At 37.1% G+C, this 19,098-nt stretch overlaps 1 protein-coding gene across 12 annotated transcripts; it reads left to right on the top strand.

Moving 5' to 3' along the window:
* Nucleotides 1-4,239: 4,239 nt before the first annotated feature.
* Nucleotides 4,240-11,298, top strand: LOC149615483 (piwi-like protein 1). Of its 12 annotated transcripts, XM_089856038.1 has the most exons (12): nt 8,134-8,339; nt 8,423-8,476; nt 8,545-8,682; nt 8,755-8,881; nt 8,960-9,064; nt 9,129-9,339; nt 9,403-9,689; nt 9,873-10,144; nt 10,284-10,344; nt 10,496-10,686; nt 10,784-11,069; nt 11,137-11,298. In XM_089856038.1, the coding sequence occupies exons 6-8, from the start codon at nt 9,205-9,207 to the stop codon at nt 10,045-10,047; spliced, it is 597 nt and encodes a 198-aa protein (XP_089712164.1). In that variant the 5' UTR covers nt 8,134-8,339; nt 8,423-8,476; nt 8,545-8,682; nt 8,755-8,881; nt 8,960-9,064; nt 9,129-9,204; the 3' UTR covers nt 10,048-10,144; nt 10,284-10,344; nt 10,496-10,686; nt 10,784-11,069; nt 11,137-11,298. The 12 variants fall into 12 exon arrangements, with proteins under 12 accessions (XP_089712157.1, XP_089712158.1, XP_089712164.1 ...); XM_089856039.1 differs by lacking the exon at nt 8,960-9,064 and having other exon boundaries at nt 8,816-8,881; nt 9,109-9,339; XM_089856035.1 differs by lacking the exon at nt 8,960-9,064 and having other exon boundaries at nt 9,109-9,339.
* Nucleotides 11,299-19,098: the final 7,800 nt, after the last annotated feature.

Here is a 19,098-nt window from a genome sequence, read left to right as displayed (position 1 = left end):
GAACAAAACTTCCCATAGAACTTTAATCCCCTAGTGTGTTCGTCTCGCTGGAAGGAAAAATCATGTTTATTCTTTTGGATAAAGGTTATATAAAAACCTACTTTATATATTTATTATAGGGGACTTTATTATAAAGACTTGGTTGAAATGAAATAATGTGGATAGGTTGAAGAATTGACCATTGCGAAAAGGGGGCGGGGTTTAGTGTCGTCTGCTTCATATTTAAGGGTTAAAAAGGGAGTTATGTGGATGTAAAGAAGATAATTAAGTTACCAGTCTTGTGTGCACCTAAGTACGTTTTTAAGTCACTTCTAATGTCTTTGGACTCTAATCGGAGTGTGTTAGATTTTAATAGATTTTGTAGGTGGTTTTTAATTGATTTTGTAGGTGGTTTTTAATTGATTTTGTAGGTGGTTTTTAAATAATTTTGCAGACAGCTTTAATCGACTGTGTATACAGTTTTTAATTGATTTTGTAGACAGTTTTTTAATCGACTTTGTAGACAGTTTTTAATTGACTTTGTAGATAAAGAAGACAGTTCTAATCTTTCAGTCCAAGAATGGGTTTTTGAACTTCTTTAGCGAACGTCGTCAACTTTTGAAGTCGCAAACGTATAAGTTAACTAGGGCACACAATCAGGTTTCCAAACCATTGGAAGTTAAGCGATATTTCTTTCGTTCCCATTGTGGGATGCTTCTCTTTTGAGGAAATCGGCTTCTTTGATCTTATTCGACACTTTCTGATAATACCCAGACTGCCTTTCGGTCAGTTTTTGATAATTTCATTGTACGCCTTTCGTATAGCCGCAACCGATTGCGGATAATCTTTCCAGATCAGCTAACTGGAAAAGTCCTTTCTGAATTTTTCCATCCAGGAATGCATACAGCTTATTGGAATCATTGTGTGTCCCCCATGTTCTCCATTTTAAAATTCGTCATACGTATAGCTCCTCCCACAAAATCTGCCCTAGATACGTTGAGTGAAAATAACATGGATGGCAATACGCAATGATTCTTAGTAGCTGTATCAATTCCTGCCTCATCTTTTGTAGATACGTAAGAAGATCTTTGATTTCATTTAATGATATTTTTTTCGTTTTGCAATCGTTTGCTATAAGCGCTTTTGTCTACGATGCAAGATTGCTTTAAATTTTAGCAAAGTTATCAATTCAATGGTCGTACTCGATTTGAACAATGGGTCCTGGATTATAGATAAGGTTAAAGGTTATCTGTTGCCATCTTTAGTATAGTAGAGTCTGCTCTGGCTGGGAAAAATTGCCTATTTGTAAATTAACGGCGTGTTGAAAACTTTCATGGAAACTTTTTCAAAACTAATATTATGTCATATAAGTTTTTCCTTATGCCCCTTAACACACTTCGTAAGTTAAGTATTAGTCTATGAGCCACGTACCATGATGTAAACCCCTTTACCATAAGTTTATAAGATATGTTATGTTCCATAAGTTTGTTTAATTAATCTCTGGTCATGACAAACTGAATTTAAAGGCTTGTAATTTTGAAGTGAGTGAGTGAGTGAGTGAGGTAGGTCATAGATTCGAGAGGAGGTAAAACGAGGGAAGCCTGGTGAGTGAGTCGCCAACTGCTCTTGTTACCGATCATGGGGGAAAAAAAATAAATAAAAGAAAATTCTGGCTAAGAATGAATTTTTTTTTTCATTGTACAAAATCATTCCCGAATTTCAAAAGTAATTCAAGAATATAAAACTCGATTGAAAATAGGTTGCGCTTTGTGAAATCCCCTTATAGAATAGAAAGACGATTCAATTCTATTGTTATGTCCTTTTTTAAATTGAATGAAGGACATATATACTATTCTGTTCGGACATTTATTGACCGTTCCGGGAGTTATACGTCCAAAAACGGAAGTACTTTTGTGATCAGTCTTTCTTTAATACGATTTAAAAAATATAAGAACTTATTTCTTTGCGCATGCAGTATCATAAGTTTATAAGATATGTATGTTCACCATAAGTTTGTTTAATTAATCTCTGGTCATGACAAACTGAAAGGCTTGTAATGAATTTGAAGTGAGTGAGTGAGTGAGTGAGTGAGGTAGGTCATAGATTCGAGAGGAGGTAAAGCGAAGGAGACCTGGTTGGTGAGTGAGGTGGCGCTGCTGTCAAATTTGGGCTTAGTAATGCATAGACTAAATAGGAGTGCCTAGATGGAATAGGACCTAGCTGCAACATTAATTAATCACCACCGAGTGTACTTAGGACTTCAATTCTGCGCTTCTGTCAAAGGCATAGTAACCCGAAGCTAAATAAAATTACATTGCATTGCATTGCGTTTAAGTAAGCTTCAATATTAGTTTCAAAACAATAACATACTACACAGCCCCTAATGATTTTGACCTTTGACCCTTGTCCTTTTTTGGTGGGGGGTTAAATAGTAGATCTGTTAGTCGTATATACGTTACAATAACACACAATGGGGGGTCTAAGCCCCTAAATCCCGCGCCAACAGAGATAAGAATCCATCTTTTGTGAAAGATAAGAAACCTCTAAGCCTCGTTTCGGCCTTCTTTCTGGAATTGAGCCCAGATCCCGGGTAGGCCTATATGGTCTCTTATTTCTGCTCAAATGTCATATCAACCACAAGACAGTCCTATAGCTAGAATGGACCCCCAACCAACGCACGTTTTGGTGGTGTTATCATAAGTTTATAAGTGATATGGTCGCTCCATAAGTATGATATGCACTACCTATACTTTGTCGTAATGCTACTGAGAGACTTACAGCAGCTCGAGATAACTAGTTCGAGAAGGAGAACGAGGGGGAGCGAGTCAATTGAAGTCCTAAGTACACTCGGTGGTGGTTAATTAGTTTTGCATCCTAGGACCTATTCCATCTAGGCACTCCTATTTAGTCCGCATTACTAAGCCCAAATTTGACAGCAGCGCCACCTCACTCACTCACCAGGCCTAGCTCGCTGCTTTACCTCCTCTCAGTTTGTCATCACCAGATATTAATGAAACAAACTTATGGAAGGAACACACATATCTTATGAACTTGCATCAATTGAATTTCAGAACAGAAACAGAAACAGAGCAAGGGTCTTAACGAATTCGGTGTGATTATTATTATGATTATAAACAAACTACTTTAAGTGTAAGCGAAGAATCTTACAAAGAATTCAGTAACTAATAATTTAGATATCTTTTCCCTTGCCAAAAACCAAAGTTTGTATGTTGGCTCAAGATATTCATTAATTTGCATAAAACTCGTGCCTGGAAATCATTAAAAGCGTGGAATATTCATCAAATTAATTAAGTAACTTTCGCAGCCTGAATATGCCCGTAATTATTGCCTTATTTTGCCTTATTTTCTTAAAGAAATTCGGGCCCAATCCAAGGTTGTAAATTAATATGGACTATTTCAACGTAAGACGTGTGTTGAAATAATTAAGACTTTCGTAGCGTTGGGTGTTTTGGGGGGTTTTGTGTAAGAAAAGGTATGGGCCGAAATGGTCTAGGGTGAAGTATGTATCAGTTTAAGGTTATACTATGGATAAGCCTTTGAGATACTGCATGGACTTGGGTCGACTCGGGTCCTTTAAGAGCCAAAGACTTTAAGGAAAAATACAGCTAAGGTGGTTCTGGCTAGCAGACGCCATGCACTAAACCAATGGCGGGGGAATGACGAAACAGTAGTCCTTAATCATGACTAATTAAATGTAGTAATTAGCATATTGTAATAAGAGATAATTAATTTTATTGATTAATTTTAATATTTAATTATTTTTATATTTAGAAAAAGGAAGCCGTTCTTTTAATTAAGGTTTAATCAGTTATGTAGCTGTACTATTCCTTTAATTTTCGAGTTGCCCACAGCTAGGGCTAAGGCCGGAGCTCGAGCCGCAGAACCCCCGAGTATTTGTTTAATGAAGGGAAAACATTCTTCTTTGGTAATTACATTAAGGAATTTTTGGAAGGAACCTTCTTTTTGACCCCGGACAGTCTAGAGACAGCTTCGTGATTAAAAGGTCTCCCGTCTAGCCTGAGGACAGGGCCCTTACGTGTAAGGATATAACCTCGTTATGGCCTAACTAAGAAATAAGAAAACTTTGCTCCAAATCTTTACCCTGACCCTTTGGCTACTTTAAGAGCTAGGTCAAGCAACCGTAAAAATTAAACAAGTTACAGTGGGGTTATTTGAAGAAGTAATTCTTAGGGAACGGTCCTATAAAATCCTGTATTTTATATTTAAATGGAATTAATTCGGGGTTAAAGTTCAATTTGTTTTTAATATTAATTTCAGAAAGATAACGCGCAAGCTTTGAGTCGATTGGAGATTCGAGACATCAAAACTTGTATCGTCATCGACTTTGGTGAGAACGCCACTTTTGCCAGTCAAGATTTGCCTTCACCGGTCATGGGTGGACCACTTTCTTTAGCGCCAAAAGAATGGACCAGTTCCCAATTAGGACGACAGAGAAAGCTCTTTGCTTGGGTGCGAGATTCCAGATGTTCCAACGAAGGCATGTTACTCATGAATGTGGAGAGACATTGTAAGTACCCTAAGTTCTAATTACTTAAACAAAACTGTGTCGAATCGAGCCACTCCTCTATGCTGGTACATGTGTCAAGGATAGGGGCTCTTATACTGTTCTGGGAACCCCAATTCAAAGTACTGTCCATAACATTTGGTAGTAACAGCTATTCATGTACTAAGACAATTCTGTTTGATTATAAGTCTCAAGTAAAGTTAAAGGAATTGAGAGTGTTAACATGCAGACAACGCGACTGTTTTTTTATTGGGGAGGGGGCAAAGGGGGGGGGGTTTAAACGTAATGTCGCGAATTAGTAAGGGTTGCCATCGCTTCTCTGCTATCCTTGATCTTATTTAGTTGGCGACGAATGATTCTGGCTTGTTCTCTATCAGCTCCTCTCATAGACAATCCCCTTCCTCCGGCGGAATTTAGGGTTCGTAACACTTAAGATACATCCGAAATAGCAACTTAAAAAAACTAACAGCTCCTGATTAAGATCTTTAAAACACTCTTAACAAGGGAAGTGTCTTTAATAATACCTCGAGATTTTTAGTGAACTCTCCAGTAAAGTTTGTAGTATAACTGCAACGAAGAATTCATACAGCTATAATAAGAATAATTGTGCCAGTGTTAAATGATTAGTCTAGGCTCCTCCCATAAATACGCCTAGATACCTTGATTGAAAATGCCTGGCTACGCGATGATTACTAGTAGCTGTATGAATTCCAGGCTTAAGTCGTCATATGTAAGTTTTAGGTATTTTTTTGCCCGGGCTCTCTAGCCTCTCTTAGGTAAGGTTAGATATGACGTGGTTTTTCAAAGTTTTTCTTCTTATATATTTTTTGGCGTCTTTTATGAAACCAGGGGTCGCTGTTGGGTTGGTTTGGTATATAGCAAGGGTAACACGAGCGATAATTAAGCATTATGAAGGCTGGCTGACTGTATGATGGTTTAAATTTAGCCTGAAGATACCTCAGCTACTTTTTCTACCATCCAACTTTTAATAATTGTCATTGAGAAATTCCTTAACGCTTCCCATAATGTATAGTTTCACTGGGTTCCTTTTTTCTTTTGGAACTAACAACTGTTCATTCCTTTTATCATAAGTAACATGAATGAACAGTAAGTATGACCAAGAAGTGATATCTATAGTTTATTAGGGAGAAGGTATAAATTCGCGCCACATTTCTAGCAGCTTTATCTCCAGTCCAAATTACGTAGGTCCGGAGTTAATCCCAGCCTCTAAATTACAACCAGCCAGCATCTTATTGGTTCTTGAAAACTCGTGCACGTCAGCGCGACGCGAATGAGAAAAAAATTACAGTCATATTTTCCGACTGAGGAGAGGAGGCGAAATAGCCCGTTGCCTCCTTTTACGTCCCCCCTTGTATTTTGGCCCGCGCGAATACTTGGGAATCTTATACCTTCTCCCTAATAAACTAGATATCACTTCTTGGTTATTATTATTATTATTGTATTATCACGATATCGTGGCATCGTATAGCTAAGCCACTCTGTTTAAAGTTAAAGTTTAAAAAATATTCTTTGGTTACGGTTAGGTGGATTACAGTGAATCATCGCGCAGTGTTTATTTCTGGGGTTCTTCTAAGATCTTTTTCTTGGTCTTTTTTAATTTCTTGGCACTTTTACGATATGCTTCGGTAAGAAAACCTTTGCGTAACAGTTTGCGCACTTCAGGGGGACCTTCAAAATTATTAAAAAGTGTTGCCAGACCTTTAGAAACCCCCTGGGAAATTCAGGGAAAAAACAGGGAAATTAATTTGAAAATAAACCTTGAAGAAATAAATAACATTCATATCATTAGCTAAAATTGTTTTTATTATTTCTTTATTTTCGGAATCACGTGAGCATAAGTTTATAAGTGATATGTTCGCTTCATAAGTATGAAATGCATTAATGCTACTGAGAGACTTAATTACAGCTCGAGAGAGATAACTAGTTCGACTCAAGGAGAACGAGGGGGAGCGAGTCAATTGAAGTCCTAAGTACACTCGGTGGTGGTTAATTAATTTTGCAGCTAGGACTTATTTCCATCTAGGCACTCCTATTTAGTCTGCATTACTAAGCCCCCTTTGACAGCAGCGCCCCACCAGGCCTCCCTGGCTTTACCTCCTCGAATCTATGACCTACCTCACTCACTCACTCACTCACTTCAAAATTACAAGCCTTTTAGTTAGCACCAGTGCCTAGTAGACTAGCTGCGATGTGCGTTGTTTTTATGCAACAAATTTAAGCACTTCAAACCTAGAAAATTCTACTCGTATTAAAATGGAACATGTTTCCATTAAAGGTTCCAAGTTTAATTATTTTCTTTAACATATATAAACTACTAGCTGTTACCCGCGGCGTCGCTCGCGTGTAATAAGAACTACCATCAAAATGATACAAAGAATGGGTAGATTTTACTGATGACTAATATTTTTGTAGCATCCTAGGAGCGAAGGCACTCGGCGTTGCCCGTCAGCCCGTCGAGACATTTTTTATTACTTTTCACGCGGACATTATTCCATAAAGAAGGGTTTTTTTAGTTTTTAGCCGCCATTTAAAAAGATGGCAACAAATCGAACCCAAAAGAGCAATCAGTCTGTCTATAGGTGAAAGGAAACCCGTGTACTAAATATCTGTGAAATCGGTGAAACGCGCGGACTTTGTTGCATAGAGAAGAGTTTTTACATTTCTGGGTGCCATTTTTTAAGATGGCGGCGGATTGCAAAAATCTTTCTTAGTACGCGCCTACTACTTATGAGTAACGTTCCTGCAAATTTTCAGCCTTCTAGGGCAAGCGGTTTGGGCTGGGCGTTGATTATCTGTCAGTCTGTCAGTCAGTCAGTCAGTCAGTCAGTCAGGACTTTGATTTATATAGATATAGATAACTTTTGAGTGAGATATAGAAATCAATTCATATAAAACAAATAAACAGTATATAAAACCTAGAACCATTTCAGTGCAGCTCTGACAGTATGTAGAAATATTAAGTGGTCATTGACCAGTTTTTTAATTAAAACCCTTGGGCTCTACTGGTCAAATGACCAGTTTAAAAATTTTCCTTATTTCTCACCCTGTTACGGCCGTATTTGTTAACATCCCGTATTTGTTAACAGCGCATGTGCAACAGTGTTGCCAATGTGTGGGAAATTTCCCATATCGTGGGAAATTTTGGTAAGGTTTTAGGCTCTGTGGGAAAAAGGTAATTTTTTCCCAAAATCGGTCAAATGTGGGAATTTTCGTGTTTAAGTGTTTATAGTGCAGACTATGCAGTTAAAATGATTTTTTTTTCGAAAATTTTGCTCGGTTAAATAATTGCAAGCGACATTTTGAAATAAATTCGGGGATTTTAAATTTAGCGCTGGAAAAAAAGTAGCATATTTTGAGAATTTTAAAGCTTTATAGCGTTTTGGCGCATTTGTACATATTGTCAAAGCCATGCGCAGTGATATTCCATACTAAACCTAGTAGGAAAAAATAGTACAGATAATTATGACTGTAACTTTTCCACCATATTTTAGCTGGGGGCGGGGCTAAAAAGGGGGTGTGGGAAATGTGGGAAATTTTTCAAATGGAAGTGGGAAAATCCACTTTCAAACATTGGCAACACTGATGTGCAATAGGTCAGTTTAGCACACGATGGTTAAATGGATTATCTGTGTCGCTTTGAAAACAAACTTGGTGTAGTATTATATTTGGGTTCGTAGTTTAGTTAATTTAATTAATAATAATAAATAATAAAAATAAAAATAAAATAACTGCAAATATATTTATATCGTTTATTGGTGCCGGTGTACTTGGTTTGCCATTTGCTTTCAAAGAGGTAAGCCTTGGTCTTTCATATGTTACAATTAGGCTCAATTATCGTTTGTTTACACACTTAATTACGTTAATTATTAATAATAGAGTGGTATTCTCGAAGGATCGAGTCATAATTATGGTTTTAGTGGCAATATTTAGGTAAAAACCAATAGGGACATTGTTTGTAATTAATTAATTAATCAATCAAAATCTGATTAATGTTTCAGCATTAAGGCAATGTTATGGCAAAATTGATTGCAAGCGAATGATATTGAAAAAGAGATATAGTTTAGTCCCCCCTTTACGCGATACAAACTCAAATGGGGTGTTATTATTAGACGACTCTGAAGAAGAAATATTTGAAAGTATGTTTGTTAATTAGTTTGTTCTTAATGTAAACTGGACCTTTGTATTGAATTTAATTCAAATTGTTTCAGATTAGTATAATTAAAGATCTCAATTAAATTAGGTCTAATTTACCAATATTTATTCTAAAAGGGAATCACACTTTTAGGAAAGGTGGAAAATGGCTTGTTGATATTATAATCTTAATATCACAATTAGGTAACATTAATAGAACTTTCTCCTTGTTCTTTTTGGGTGACATGCGGTATTTTTTATCTATTTCTATAAAAATTGGAGCGATGAAACGTGGAAAAATTGGGGCGATGAAACGTGGAAAAATTGGGGCGATGAAACGTGGAAAAATTGGGGCGAAAAAACGTGGAAATCGGTTTTCATAAAGTTGTATGAAATAATGGTATCTACGGTTTCTTTTTCTTGTTTTGTAGCAATACGATATTACCATTAGTGATCTTCAACCTAAAGAACGAGATTTTCGTTCGGACGCTAAAGACGTCGTTTATTTGATTCCTGAACTGTGCGTCATGACTGGTTTAACCGACATCATGAGAAGCCATTTCAATTTGATGAGGGAAGTGGCGACAACGACTCGTCCCGGACCTAGAAGCCGCGTTGAAATGGTCAAGAGCTTCATGAATCGCTGTCTTACCAACGCCAAGGTAAATTATTGTCAAATTTTAATTGGCGCGTCGCGTTCTTAACTAACTTAATTAACTATTCAGGTTAAAGAGGATATGGAAAAATGGGGAATAAGTTACGGAAGCGAACCATTGCAGTTGAAAGGCCGCGTTGTTCCGCAAGAAAAAATCATTCAAGGAAGGTCGGAGTTTACTGCCAAAGACAGGGATTTTGGCAAGGACATGAGGAGTAAGCCCATGCATAATCCTCGTCATATGGACAAGTTCGCGATGATTTCGACTCAACGCGATCGTCCTAATTGCGAGGAGTTGTATGAAACGTTCAAGAGGGTTTGCGGACCTTTGAAGATGAATGTCGCCGCTCCAAAAATGTAATTTTATTGATTTTTAATTCTTTAGTTCTTACTTTTAACTTTTAGTATTCGCGTCGCTTTATCTTACAGTACTTTTAATTTGTAGGCTTCGCGTCGCGTCTGCGAGAACTTTTATCTTACAGTACTTACTTTTAATTTGTAGTATTCTTAGACTCTTAATTCTTGATTAAACAAATTTAGCTCTGTGGTTGGAAAACTGTTTCAACAAAAGAATCGTAGGCTTCAAGAAGTCTTCCACCTGGAATACGCTATATATGAATACAAGGCGGAAGGTTCTTTGGCTTATACGTTCCAAGTTATTTTACTTAAACGTTCCAAGTTCTTTTACTTAAACGTTCCAAGTTCTTTTACTTAAACGTTCCAAGTTCTTTTCCTTATACGTTCCACCAAGTTGTTTGAATTCATCCGAGATGGACTCTATGAAGGATATACTAGACAATCTTATAATTTGGGTAAGCTTTGGCTTTTTGTTAATGCAAGGAAGTTGAAGGAAGGAAGATTAGAATGGCCCTTTAATAAAATAATCTACCCGTTTTTGTCTGAATAATTACGTATTGATTAGAAAATATTTAAAATTAAATCACTTATTAGATTAAAACATTCCAAGTGCAAGTGAGGATAGCACCGCTTTTGAATTGTCTGATGCTAAAATGTAAATACACATGCTTGCTTAGTGCTTGCTTAAAAATATTCAACTTTTAATATTAATAAACTACAGCGAGCCAAAATATTTCTGCTCCGAATGGCTTGTTCGCATTAGGGAACTCAACTGAGAAATAATAATTTTAAACTTTATTATTTAGCGACGTAACTTAAATGAAGTGCTTAACGGTATACGTCGTTATAATTTGGACGTATTATGTTGCCGGAAATCAATGAAATAGTAGAGGCTCAAGATGTGACGCAGTTAACATGTTTATTACGGCTCATCTTAGGATGCGCGATAAATTGCGCCCAAAAAGATGTTTTCCTCGAAGCCATTTATGCTTTGGAGGTAAATGCACAACGTGTTGTTATGGACGCCATCAAACATTTATTTTCTTCCCGAAAACTAACCGTGATTAAATAATAAAATAATTTAAATCCTTTAGCTACTCAGGACGGACTTCACGGAGGTTAACGAAATGACAGAGTACCTCCAACTTGATCATGAAGCAAGGAAAAAGTTAAAATCTCGATGTCTGGAACTTGAAACTAATTTCGAGATCATCCAAGATGAAAAGAGCTTCGTGAAAAGCTTAAAGATTCTGAAGATTTAGAAGATCGTTGTATGAAAAATTATGATTTGAAAGATGTTTTTGCTTGTTACAATGAAGTATTTTGCGTTTTCCCTTACTTTGAAGAAATTCCACATAAAATAAGCTGCTTTTTTCACGAGTAAGATGCGCGCTTTAAATGAAATTATCTTAAATTGGTGTTTAAAAACATGTTTATTAAATATCAGGATTGGAGAACATGAAGTTGCTAAGCAGTATTTGGGGAAACCCTCATTTTACTCCTGCAATAATGTGCATGCAAAATATAAGCAATTACTTAAAGAGGACAGAACCATATTTGAAGCTTTTTTGGAGAAGGAATGGAAACAAGAAGAGATGAAGAAGAGGAATGATGGAAATAAAGCTAATGGTAAAACCAATGGATAAAAATAAAAAGAACCAGTTAAGAAGAAGGGGGAAATTTGAAAGTAGGGCTTATCAGCTCCGGGGGAAATTTGCCAGTAGGGCTTATCAGCTCCGGGGGAAATTTGCCAGTAGGGCTTATCAGCTCCGGGGGAAATTTGCCAGTAGGGCTTATCAGCTCCGGGGGAAATTTGAAAGTAGGGCTTATCAGCTCCGGGGGAAATTTGAAAGTAGGGCTTATCAGCTCCGGGGGAAATTTGCCAGTAGGGCTTATCAGCTCCGGGGGAAATTTGAAAGTAGGGCTTATCAGCTCCGGGGGAAATTTGAAAGTAGGGCTTGTCAGCTCCGGGGGAAATTTGAAAGTAGGGCTTATCAGCTCCGGGGGAAATTTGCCAGTAGGGCTTATCAGCTCCGGGGGAAATTTGAAAGTAGGGCTTATCAGCTCCGGGGGAAATTTGAAAGTAGGGCTTATCAGCTCCGGGGGAAATTTGAAAGTAGGGCTTATCAGCTCCGGGGGAAATTTGAAAGTAGGGCTTATCAGCTCCGGGGGAAATTTGCCAGTAGGGCTTATCAGCTCCGGGGGAAATTTGCCAGTAGGGCTTATCAGCTCCGGGGGAAATTTGAAAGTAGGGCTTATCAGCTCCGGGGGAAATTTGAAAGTAGGGCTTATCAGCTCCGGGGGAAATTTGCCAGTAGGGCTTATCAGCTCCGGGGGAAATTTGAAAGTAGGGCTTATCAGCTCCGGGGGAAATTTGAAAGTAGGGCTTGTCAGCTCCGGGGGAAATTTGAAAGTAGGGCTTATCAGCTCCGGGGGAAATTTGAAAGTAGGGCTTATCAGCTCCGGGGGAAATTTGAAAGTAGGGCTTATCAGCTCCGGGGGAAATTTGAAAGTAGGGCTTATCAGCTCCGGGGGAAATTTGAAAGTAGGGCTTGTCAGCTCCGGGGGAAATTTGAAAGTAGGGCTTATCAGCTCCGGGGGAAATTTGCCAGTAGGGCTTATCAGCTCCGGGGGAAATTTGAAAGTAGGGCTTATCAGCTCCGGGGGAAATTTGAAAGTAGGGCTTATCAGCTCCGGGGGAAATTTGAAAGTAGGGCTTATCAGCTCCGGGGGAAATTTGCCAGTAGGGCTTATCAGCTCCGGGGGAAATTTGAAAGTAGGGCTTATCAGCTCCGGGGGAAATTTGAAAGTAGGGCTTATCAGCTCCGGGGGAAATTTGAAAGTAGGGCTTATCAGCTCCGGGGGAAATTTGCCAGTAGGGCTTATCAGCTCCGGGGGAAATTTGCCAGTAGGGCTTATCAGCTCCGGGGGAAATTTGCCAGTAGGGCTTATCAGCTCCGGGGGAAATTTGAAAGTAGGGCTTATCAGCTCCGGGGGAAATTTGAAAGTAGGGCTTATCAGCTCCGGGGGAAATTTGCCAGTAGGGCTTATCAGCTCCGGGGGAAATTTGCCAGTAGGGCTTATCAGCTCCGGGGGAAATTTGAAAGTAGGGCTTATCAGCTCCGGGGGAAATTTGAAAGTAGGGCTTATCAGCTCCGGGGGAAATTTGCCAGTAGGGCTTATCAGCTCCGGGGGAAATTTGCCAGTAGGGCTTATCAGCTCCGGGGGAAATTTGCCAGTAGGGCTTATCAGCTCCGGGGGAAATTTGCCAGTAGGGCTTATCAGCTCCGGGGGAAATTTGCCAGTAGGGCTTATCAGCTCCGGGGGAAATTTGCCAGTAGGGCTTGTCAGCTCCGGGGGGAAATTTGCCAGTAGGGCTTATCAGCTCCGGGGGAAATTTGCCAGTAGGGGTTATCAGCTCCGGGGGAAATTTGCCAGTAGGGCTTATCAGCTCCGGGGGAAATTTGCCAGTAGGGCTTATCAGCTCCGGGGGGAAATTTGCCAGTAGGGCTTATCAGCTCCGGGGGAAATTTGCCAGTAGGGCTTATCAGGAACTTAATTTTGGTACTAGTTTGTATATTTTTTTTATATAAATTAATTTTGGTATTAGTAATTTAATTTTTAAACTCATTTCTGAATTTCCTAATTAAGAATAAAAGTTAAAACTAAAATTAAAGAAAACTGACTTTAGATAGTCAGGAAAAACCTATAGAGCCGGAGAAGTCAGGGAATTTTTGAAACGAAAAATACGTCTCAAACATATGCGCAAAATAATAATTTATAATTTAAATCACACCTATTCTACTGAATTTGAGTGTATAACATTATTAGAATAAATGGCGTGAAAATTACACGTGCCACTAATTTTGGCGCGAGCGAAAAGGAGCTGGTAAATGGCGGGAAAATTACACGTGCAGCAGTTTTGGGCGCGCGAGAAAAGGAGCTAGCAAATGGCGGGAAAATTACACGTGCAGCAGTTTTGGGCCGGCGCGAGCGAAAAGGAGCCGGTATTTATAACACAACGTCATAATTATTAGCCCCTGTGTTTTCTCCATGCAGTCACCAAGTCTAGGCGCGAATTATTAATGAACCTCTATTGTTCGCGTTAAACGAGCCACCAGTTTTGATAATATATTCAATTTCACTCTAAGAAAATACCAAGAGCGTAAGCAGGGGGGGATACGCAACGTAGCTTCAACAACGGTACATTCTTAACTTGAAAAACATTCATATATTTTAAAGATGTTCTCCCAATTTTTCGCTAAAAGCCTTTTATACCTCAGAATTTAAATTTTAATAATAATAATATTGAACATTTCGTTCAGAATCAGTCGGAGTTTGCTTTATTTTCGTTAATAAAGGTTTGTAATTTTTCAATTGACTTTATTGCAAATTGAGGTATGGGTAGTTGCACTAAGTGCTATCCCGTTGTTGTTGTTTTAAAATTCACCGCTTTCAAACCCCCCCCCCAATCTCAATTTGCGCCAACCAAAACCAAGCTTTGAAACGACTACGTTGGTCATTTTGGTTTTAGTTACAAAACAAAATTAAAAAATATTTGGGTAAGTTAAAATCAAAGGGATAATGAAGTAGTTTACAAATTTAGCCCTAGATACGTTAAGTGAAAATGCCTACACAATTATTCCTAGTAACTGTATGCATTCCAGTAGCTACATATTACAACATACAAAAAAATAATAATATTGTAATAAAAATAATACAGGGCAACCAAAAAATAAAAACACGCAAATCGATACACAACAATATTTCGATATTAAACTAATTTTAAATATGTAAATTAAGGCCTTATAACGTAACCCATTTTCGTAGCTGCAGAAGAAATTTTAAATTTAAATTTTTTACCATGCAGCTATATAGTCTTAAACTGCGTATATAAAAAAGAAAAATACATTCTGTTTCAAGTTACACTTGCACTAAGGCAGGCCCCAAGGTAAACCATAATATATATTTTAAATATAAGCCAGGTATAGCCTTGCAACAAATTTGCATTTAAATTTAATTACGTTGCACGGCGAATATTGTCAAAAATATTTATAAACTTAACTTAAAAGGGTTTATATTCTATATAGACTTTTATTTCCGAGTACCACCAAAATATGTCGCCTAAAGGTCATTCACCTTTCATTAAATAAATATATGCATATATATACCACGTATTTTAATTAAATTTTAATTTTAATATTATTAATTAAGAAAATTTCAATTTGCCCCCTGGAAGATGATGTTTATGCGAACACCGGAGTGCTGCGGGGAAGTAGTTTTACAGGCGTTCTATGGAAAACCCATGTTAACGTTTGCCCCTGTAGGTTATCTTCGCCCCTTGGAATATAAAGTTTCAGTAAACACCGGAGTATTGCGGTGAAATAGTTTTACAGGCGTTCTATGGAAAACCCACGTTAACGTTTTGCCCCTGTAGGTTATCTTTGCCCCTTTAAAAATTTAATGGTACTAAATATTGATTTTTAAGTGGTTTAAAAGTCACAATTATAAACAATAATTACTTTTTAAACATATTTATATGATGAGCTAATTATTTTGTTTGTAAATAACTTTAATAACCATTGTTTCTCATTGCTTTAAAAGTTATTCATTTACAGTAATGCAGATAAACTATGTTAATTCATTCACTCATAGTTTTATCAAATTTCCTGACATTTCCCAGTGAGTGTTTTATAACGACAGAGTTTGAAATCTCCCTGACATTTAAGAACCTTTTCCCAAATTCAATAACTCTTCCACGTCATTTATGTCATCTACGTTTTTTAAAAAAAAATCCCTGACAATTTAAAGTTATTTCAAAAACTCCACGTTAAATTTCCCTTTCGTTTTCTTGTATTTGTATTTGTTATTGTTTAGGGAAAAGTGTATATTTATAACTATAATTTACATCGTAAATCGAAAGTTAAGCAATAATAATAACAACAAACGTAGAGTGTAAGTATATACATCTTAGTGTGATTTTAGCAACTGCATGCTACGTTCGGGATATACAGAAGTAGAGTTGGATGCTCTTTTGGCAACGGGTTGTACCAGTCTCGACCCTCCCTTTCCCTCTCCCTAACTCCGCCGCTTTTCCCAGAATATTTGAATCTGGACCAATTTTTGTCGCCCGAGCTTAAAGGGAAGTTAAAATGCCTTATCTTGATCCCTAAAACAAACATTTCTACACATATTTTTTATTTTTGAAATTACGTGTCAATAACATTACTTATTGAGTCTCAATTTCGACTACAGAGTTAAAAGAAAATTGGTAAATTATATTTTCCACGATTTTCCTGACAATGTTTTTTTCAAAATCCCTGACTCAAAACCCCAAATCCCCTGATCTAGAAAACCAGCATGCATTATCAGAAATACTGGACAGTAATGAAATCAATGGAGAGGTCAACCATAGTTACCATATTTTCAAAATCACTGACGTCGTCCCTGACTAAAAAACCTAATTGCCTGATCTAGAAACAACGCATTATCAGAAACTCTGGACCCTGACTTAAAACCCCAATCCCCTGATCAAGATAATCAAGTATTATGAGAAACAATGAACCCTATAATCGATGAAGAGGTCAAAATCACCTTCTGTCTCCCTGATTCAAAACCCCAATTCCAATTCCCCTGATCTAGTAAAACACCCTGAATTACCAGAAACAGTGGACCTTAATCAATAAAGAGGTCAAAGGGCATATAGTTAAATATTTAAAAATATATCCAGACAAAAGCCTATAAGATTGTTTACGCCTGTGTTATACATCATAACTACAGCATGGGAAGTAAATAGAGATGCACCCTTCTTCAAATATAAACTTCTGCTAATAAAAAAAACGTACACTCATGTTATAAGTCATAACTACAGCATGGGAAGTAAATAGAGATGCACCCTTCTTCAAATATCAACTTCTGTTAATAAAACCTCAATAAAATGACCCAATTGGCGACATTAAAATCATTTTGAGCCTTACACCCTTCTTCAAATATCAACTTCTGTTAATAAAAACTTACACTCATGTTATAAGTCATAACTACAGCATGGGAAGTGAATAGAGATACACCCTTCTTCAATTATCAACTTCTGTTAATAAAACTTCAATAAAATGACCCAAGTGGTGACATTAAAATCAGTTTGAGCCTCTCTTTAATGTTGAAAACACGCTTTTGAGGGCTACGACTGGCTGCGTCTAATTTTAGGGTATAGCGGTGGCGTTGGTTGGATGGGGAGAGGAGTTTAGAAAGCATGGGGCAAAGCTAGCCATCGTGACGTCACCCCCGTATATTTTTTATCTTCCTTCCCCTAACAAAACTGTTCTTTTTCTTTTCAAGCCCCTTTCAAATCATATTTCTTTTTTTTATTATCTATGTATATATAACCTATATATACCTGGCTCTCTTCCGTCCCCTAACCGCCAGTGTGTGTGCCCGTGTGTCCATTAGTGTTTTTTTAATTAATTTATTTTGTTGGTTTTTGTTTTTGTTTTCTATCTGTTCATATTGTTCTTTTTTATGTGCTACTATGCTGTTTTTGTTTTTACCATGGAGGGGGGTTGTACCCAAGCCCTGGTGGCTTCACAACCCTATCCCTCGAGTTCCACTAAATAAATAAATAAAATAAATATATATATATTACTCTGTACCTACATGGTTATAAATCTTTAAACATTGCATGAATCAATAAATCTATACTAGTAATCGTTTAGTATAGTTGTAGTACTCATTTTTCATCCATTTTTGGGTCATGGAACTCACGTGGTCTTTTAACAATATAGTTGGTAAACAAAGCCGATTCTTTTTCTTATTATTCACAACCGATATTTATTATTATTTCACAACCGTTTTAATATTTAACATATATATTTCTTTCATATAAAACTATAATTTGAATAATAATTTTCAAATAGTGTTAACTTATTTTTATTATTATTTATTTTTGGCGCGGTTTTAACAATAAGGCGCGCAATAAAAGAGCTTTTTGGCGGGTAATTTTGTCGCGCGCGTTTTCAGATTCGGATAAGGAAGGCTCTCTCGCGCGCGAGACCTAACCCTTTCAGTAACGGCGTGCTTCTAAAAGAGCTCTCACGTCAGAGAGCTCGAGCTCACGAGCTAGGGAGCGAACGAGAGCACGAGCTATAGCTTGCTTTAAACCACTCAACAAGTTAGAATGTCACGTGAAAAAATGCCTAGGGTTTTCCCAACGACCGTTTTACTAGTTTTCTCGCCGCTAGTTTCGATAATGGCGCTGTATGTTATATGGGTTATCAGCGAAGCTAGGCGGACGAGTCGGAAAATAAGGGGGAATTTCTCATTCACAGTCAAAGTCTGAATATACTAGATATAAGTGTGCAGTGACTAAAGCCTGCATGGACTATAAAGAAATTAATTTGAATCCACTGTTTTCTTCGAGTTATGACTTGATGAGTGTTTTAAGGGGGCGCTTTGAATGGCCTTGATATACTACAATTCAAATCCCCACCTCCCCTTTGCTTGTGAGTTGTGATTCGTGAAGTGAATGTTGTTTATTTTATCGACAATGAAATCAGCCAGTTTATGGTTTATTCAATTCACGATTACGATTTACGCAGAAAGCTCAGTGTAGTGCGTGTGTCTCATTCCGTTACCATGACAACCGCGAAATCAAATTACTTTCGCGTTCCACCACTAAATATGTTAATTACCTAACTAGGGTAGGGTGAACAGCTGAGCGCTGTTATTTTTCAAACTAAACTAATTCACTTTGAATAAAAACGAAAAAGTGCACTTAAAAGTTATTTTAAGGTGCACACATAAAATTTTCACAAAATGACTGGATAACGAACGTGGTAAAAACCAAATAAAAATTATTTTAAAATCCTAATAAATAAATAACTAAAATATACAAACATTAAGGCTTAATAAAAAGGCTTTTTTAATTAATTAACTGACTAATTAATAAATCTAATTGGCGTTTAAATAACAAATAAAAATATTATTCCAACGCTAATAAATAAATAAATAAATAAATAAACATTATGGCCTAGTATAAAGTTGTTTTTAATTAAACTAACTAATTCAAATATCAAAATTTGCATAAATAAATAACCCAAAAAAAATACCACAAAAATTTATTTAAAATGAAAAACCCTACAACCCTTTACCCATTAAATTCTTAACCCAATCTCAGACTCACACGTTTTTTTAACTTAACTATCTCTAGTATAAATAACAGTACAATCTCACCTTGAAAAAAGAAAACCTACAGTTTAAACCAGCCAGCGTAAGTTCCCCAATCAATAACACCTTTACATTTTCAGGACAGGTAGACCTATCAAGGTTTTTGTCGGGAAATTAAATCCCTCCAAAGGTAAACAAACGCACACAAGAAGGGAGCGATAAAAACGGTTAACGGCATTTACGCTTACAA

Source organism: Phalangium opilio, unplaced genomic scaffold, assembly GCF_054372755.1.
Source record: "Phalangium opilio isolate 3A_F unplaced genomic scaffold, DU_Popi_V2 ptg000217l_1, whole genome shotgun sequence".
In the NCBI taxonomy this organism is placed as follows: Eukaryota; Metazoa; Arthropoda; class Arachnida; order Opiliones; family Phalangiidae; genus Phalangium; species Phalangium opilio.
This window is presented reverse-complemented; position numbering and strand designations above follow the sequence as displayed.

Bases quoted from the DNA above. Each gene is read 5' to 3' on its own strand.
- LOC149615483 (XM_089856032.1), top strand. The intron at 9,340-9,402 runs GTAAATTATTGT...TTAACTATTCAG, and splicing joins GCTGTCTTACCAACGCCAAG to GTTAAAGAGGATATGGAAAA. The intron at 9,690-9,872 runs GTAATTTTATTG...AAACAAATTTAG, and splicing joins AATGTCGCCGCTCCAAAAAT to CTCTGTGGTTGGAAAACTGT.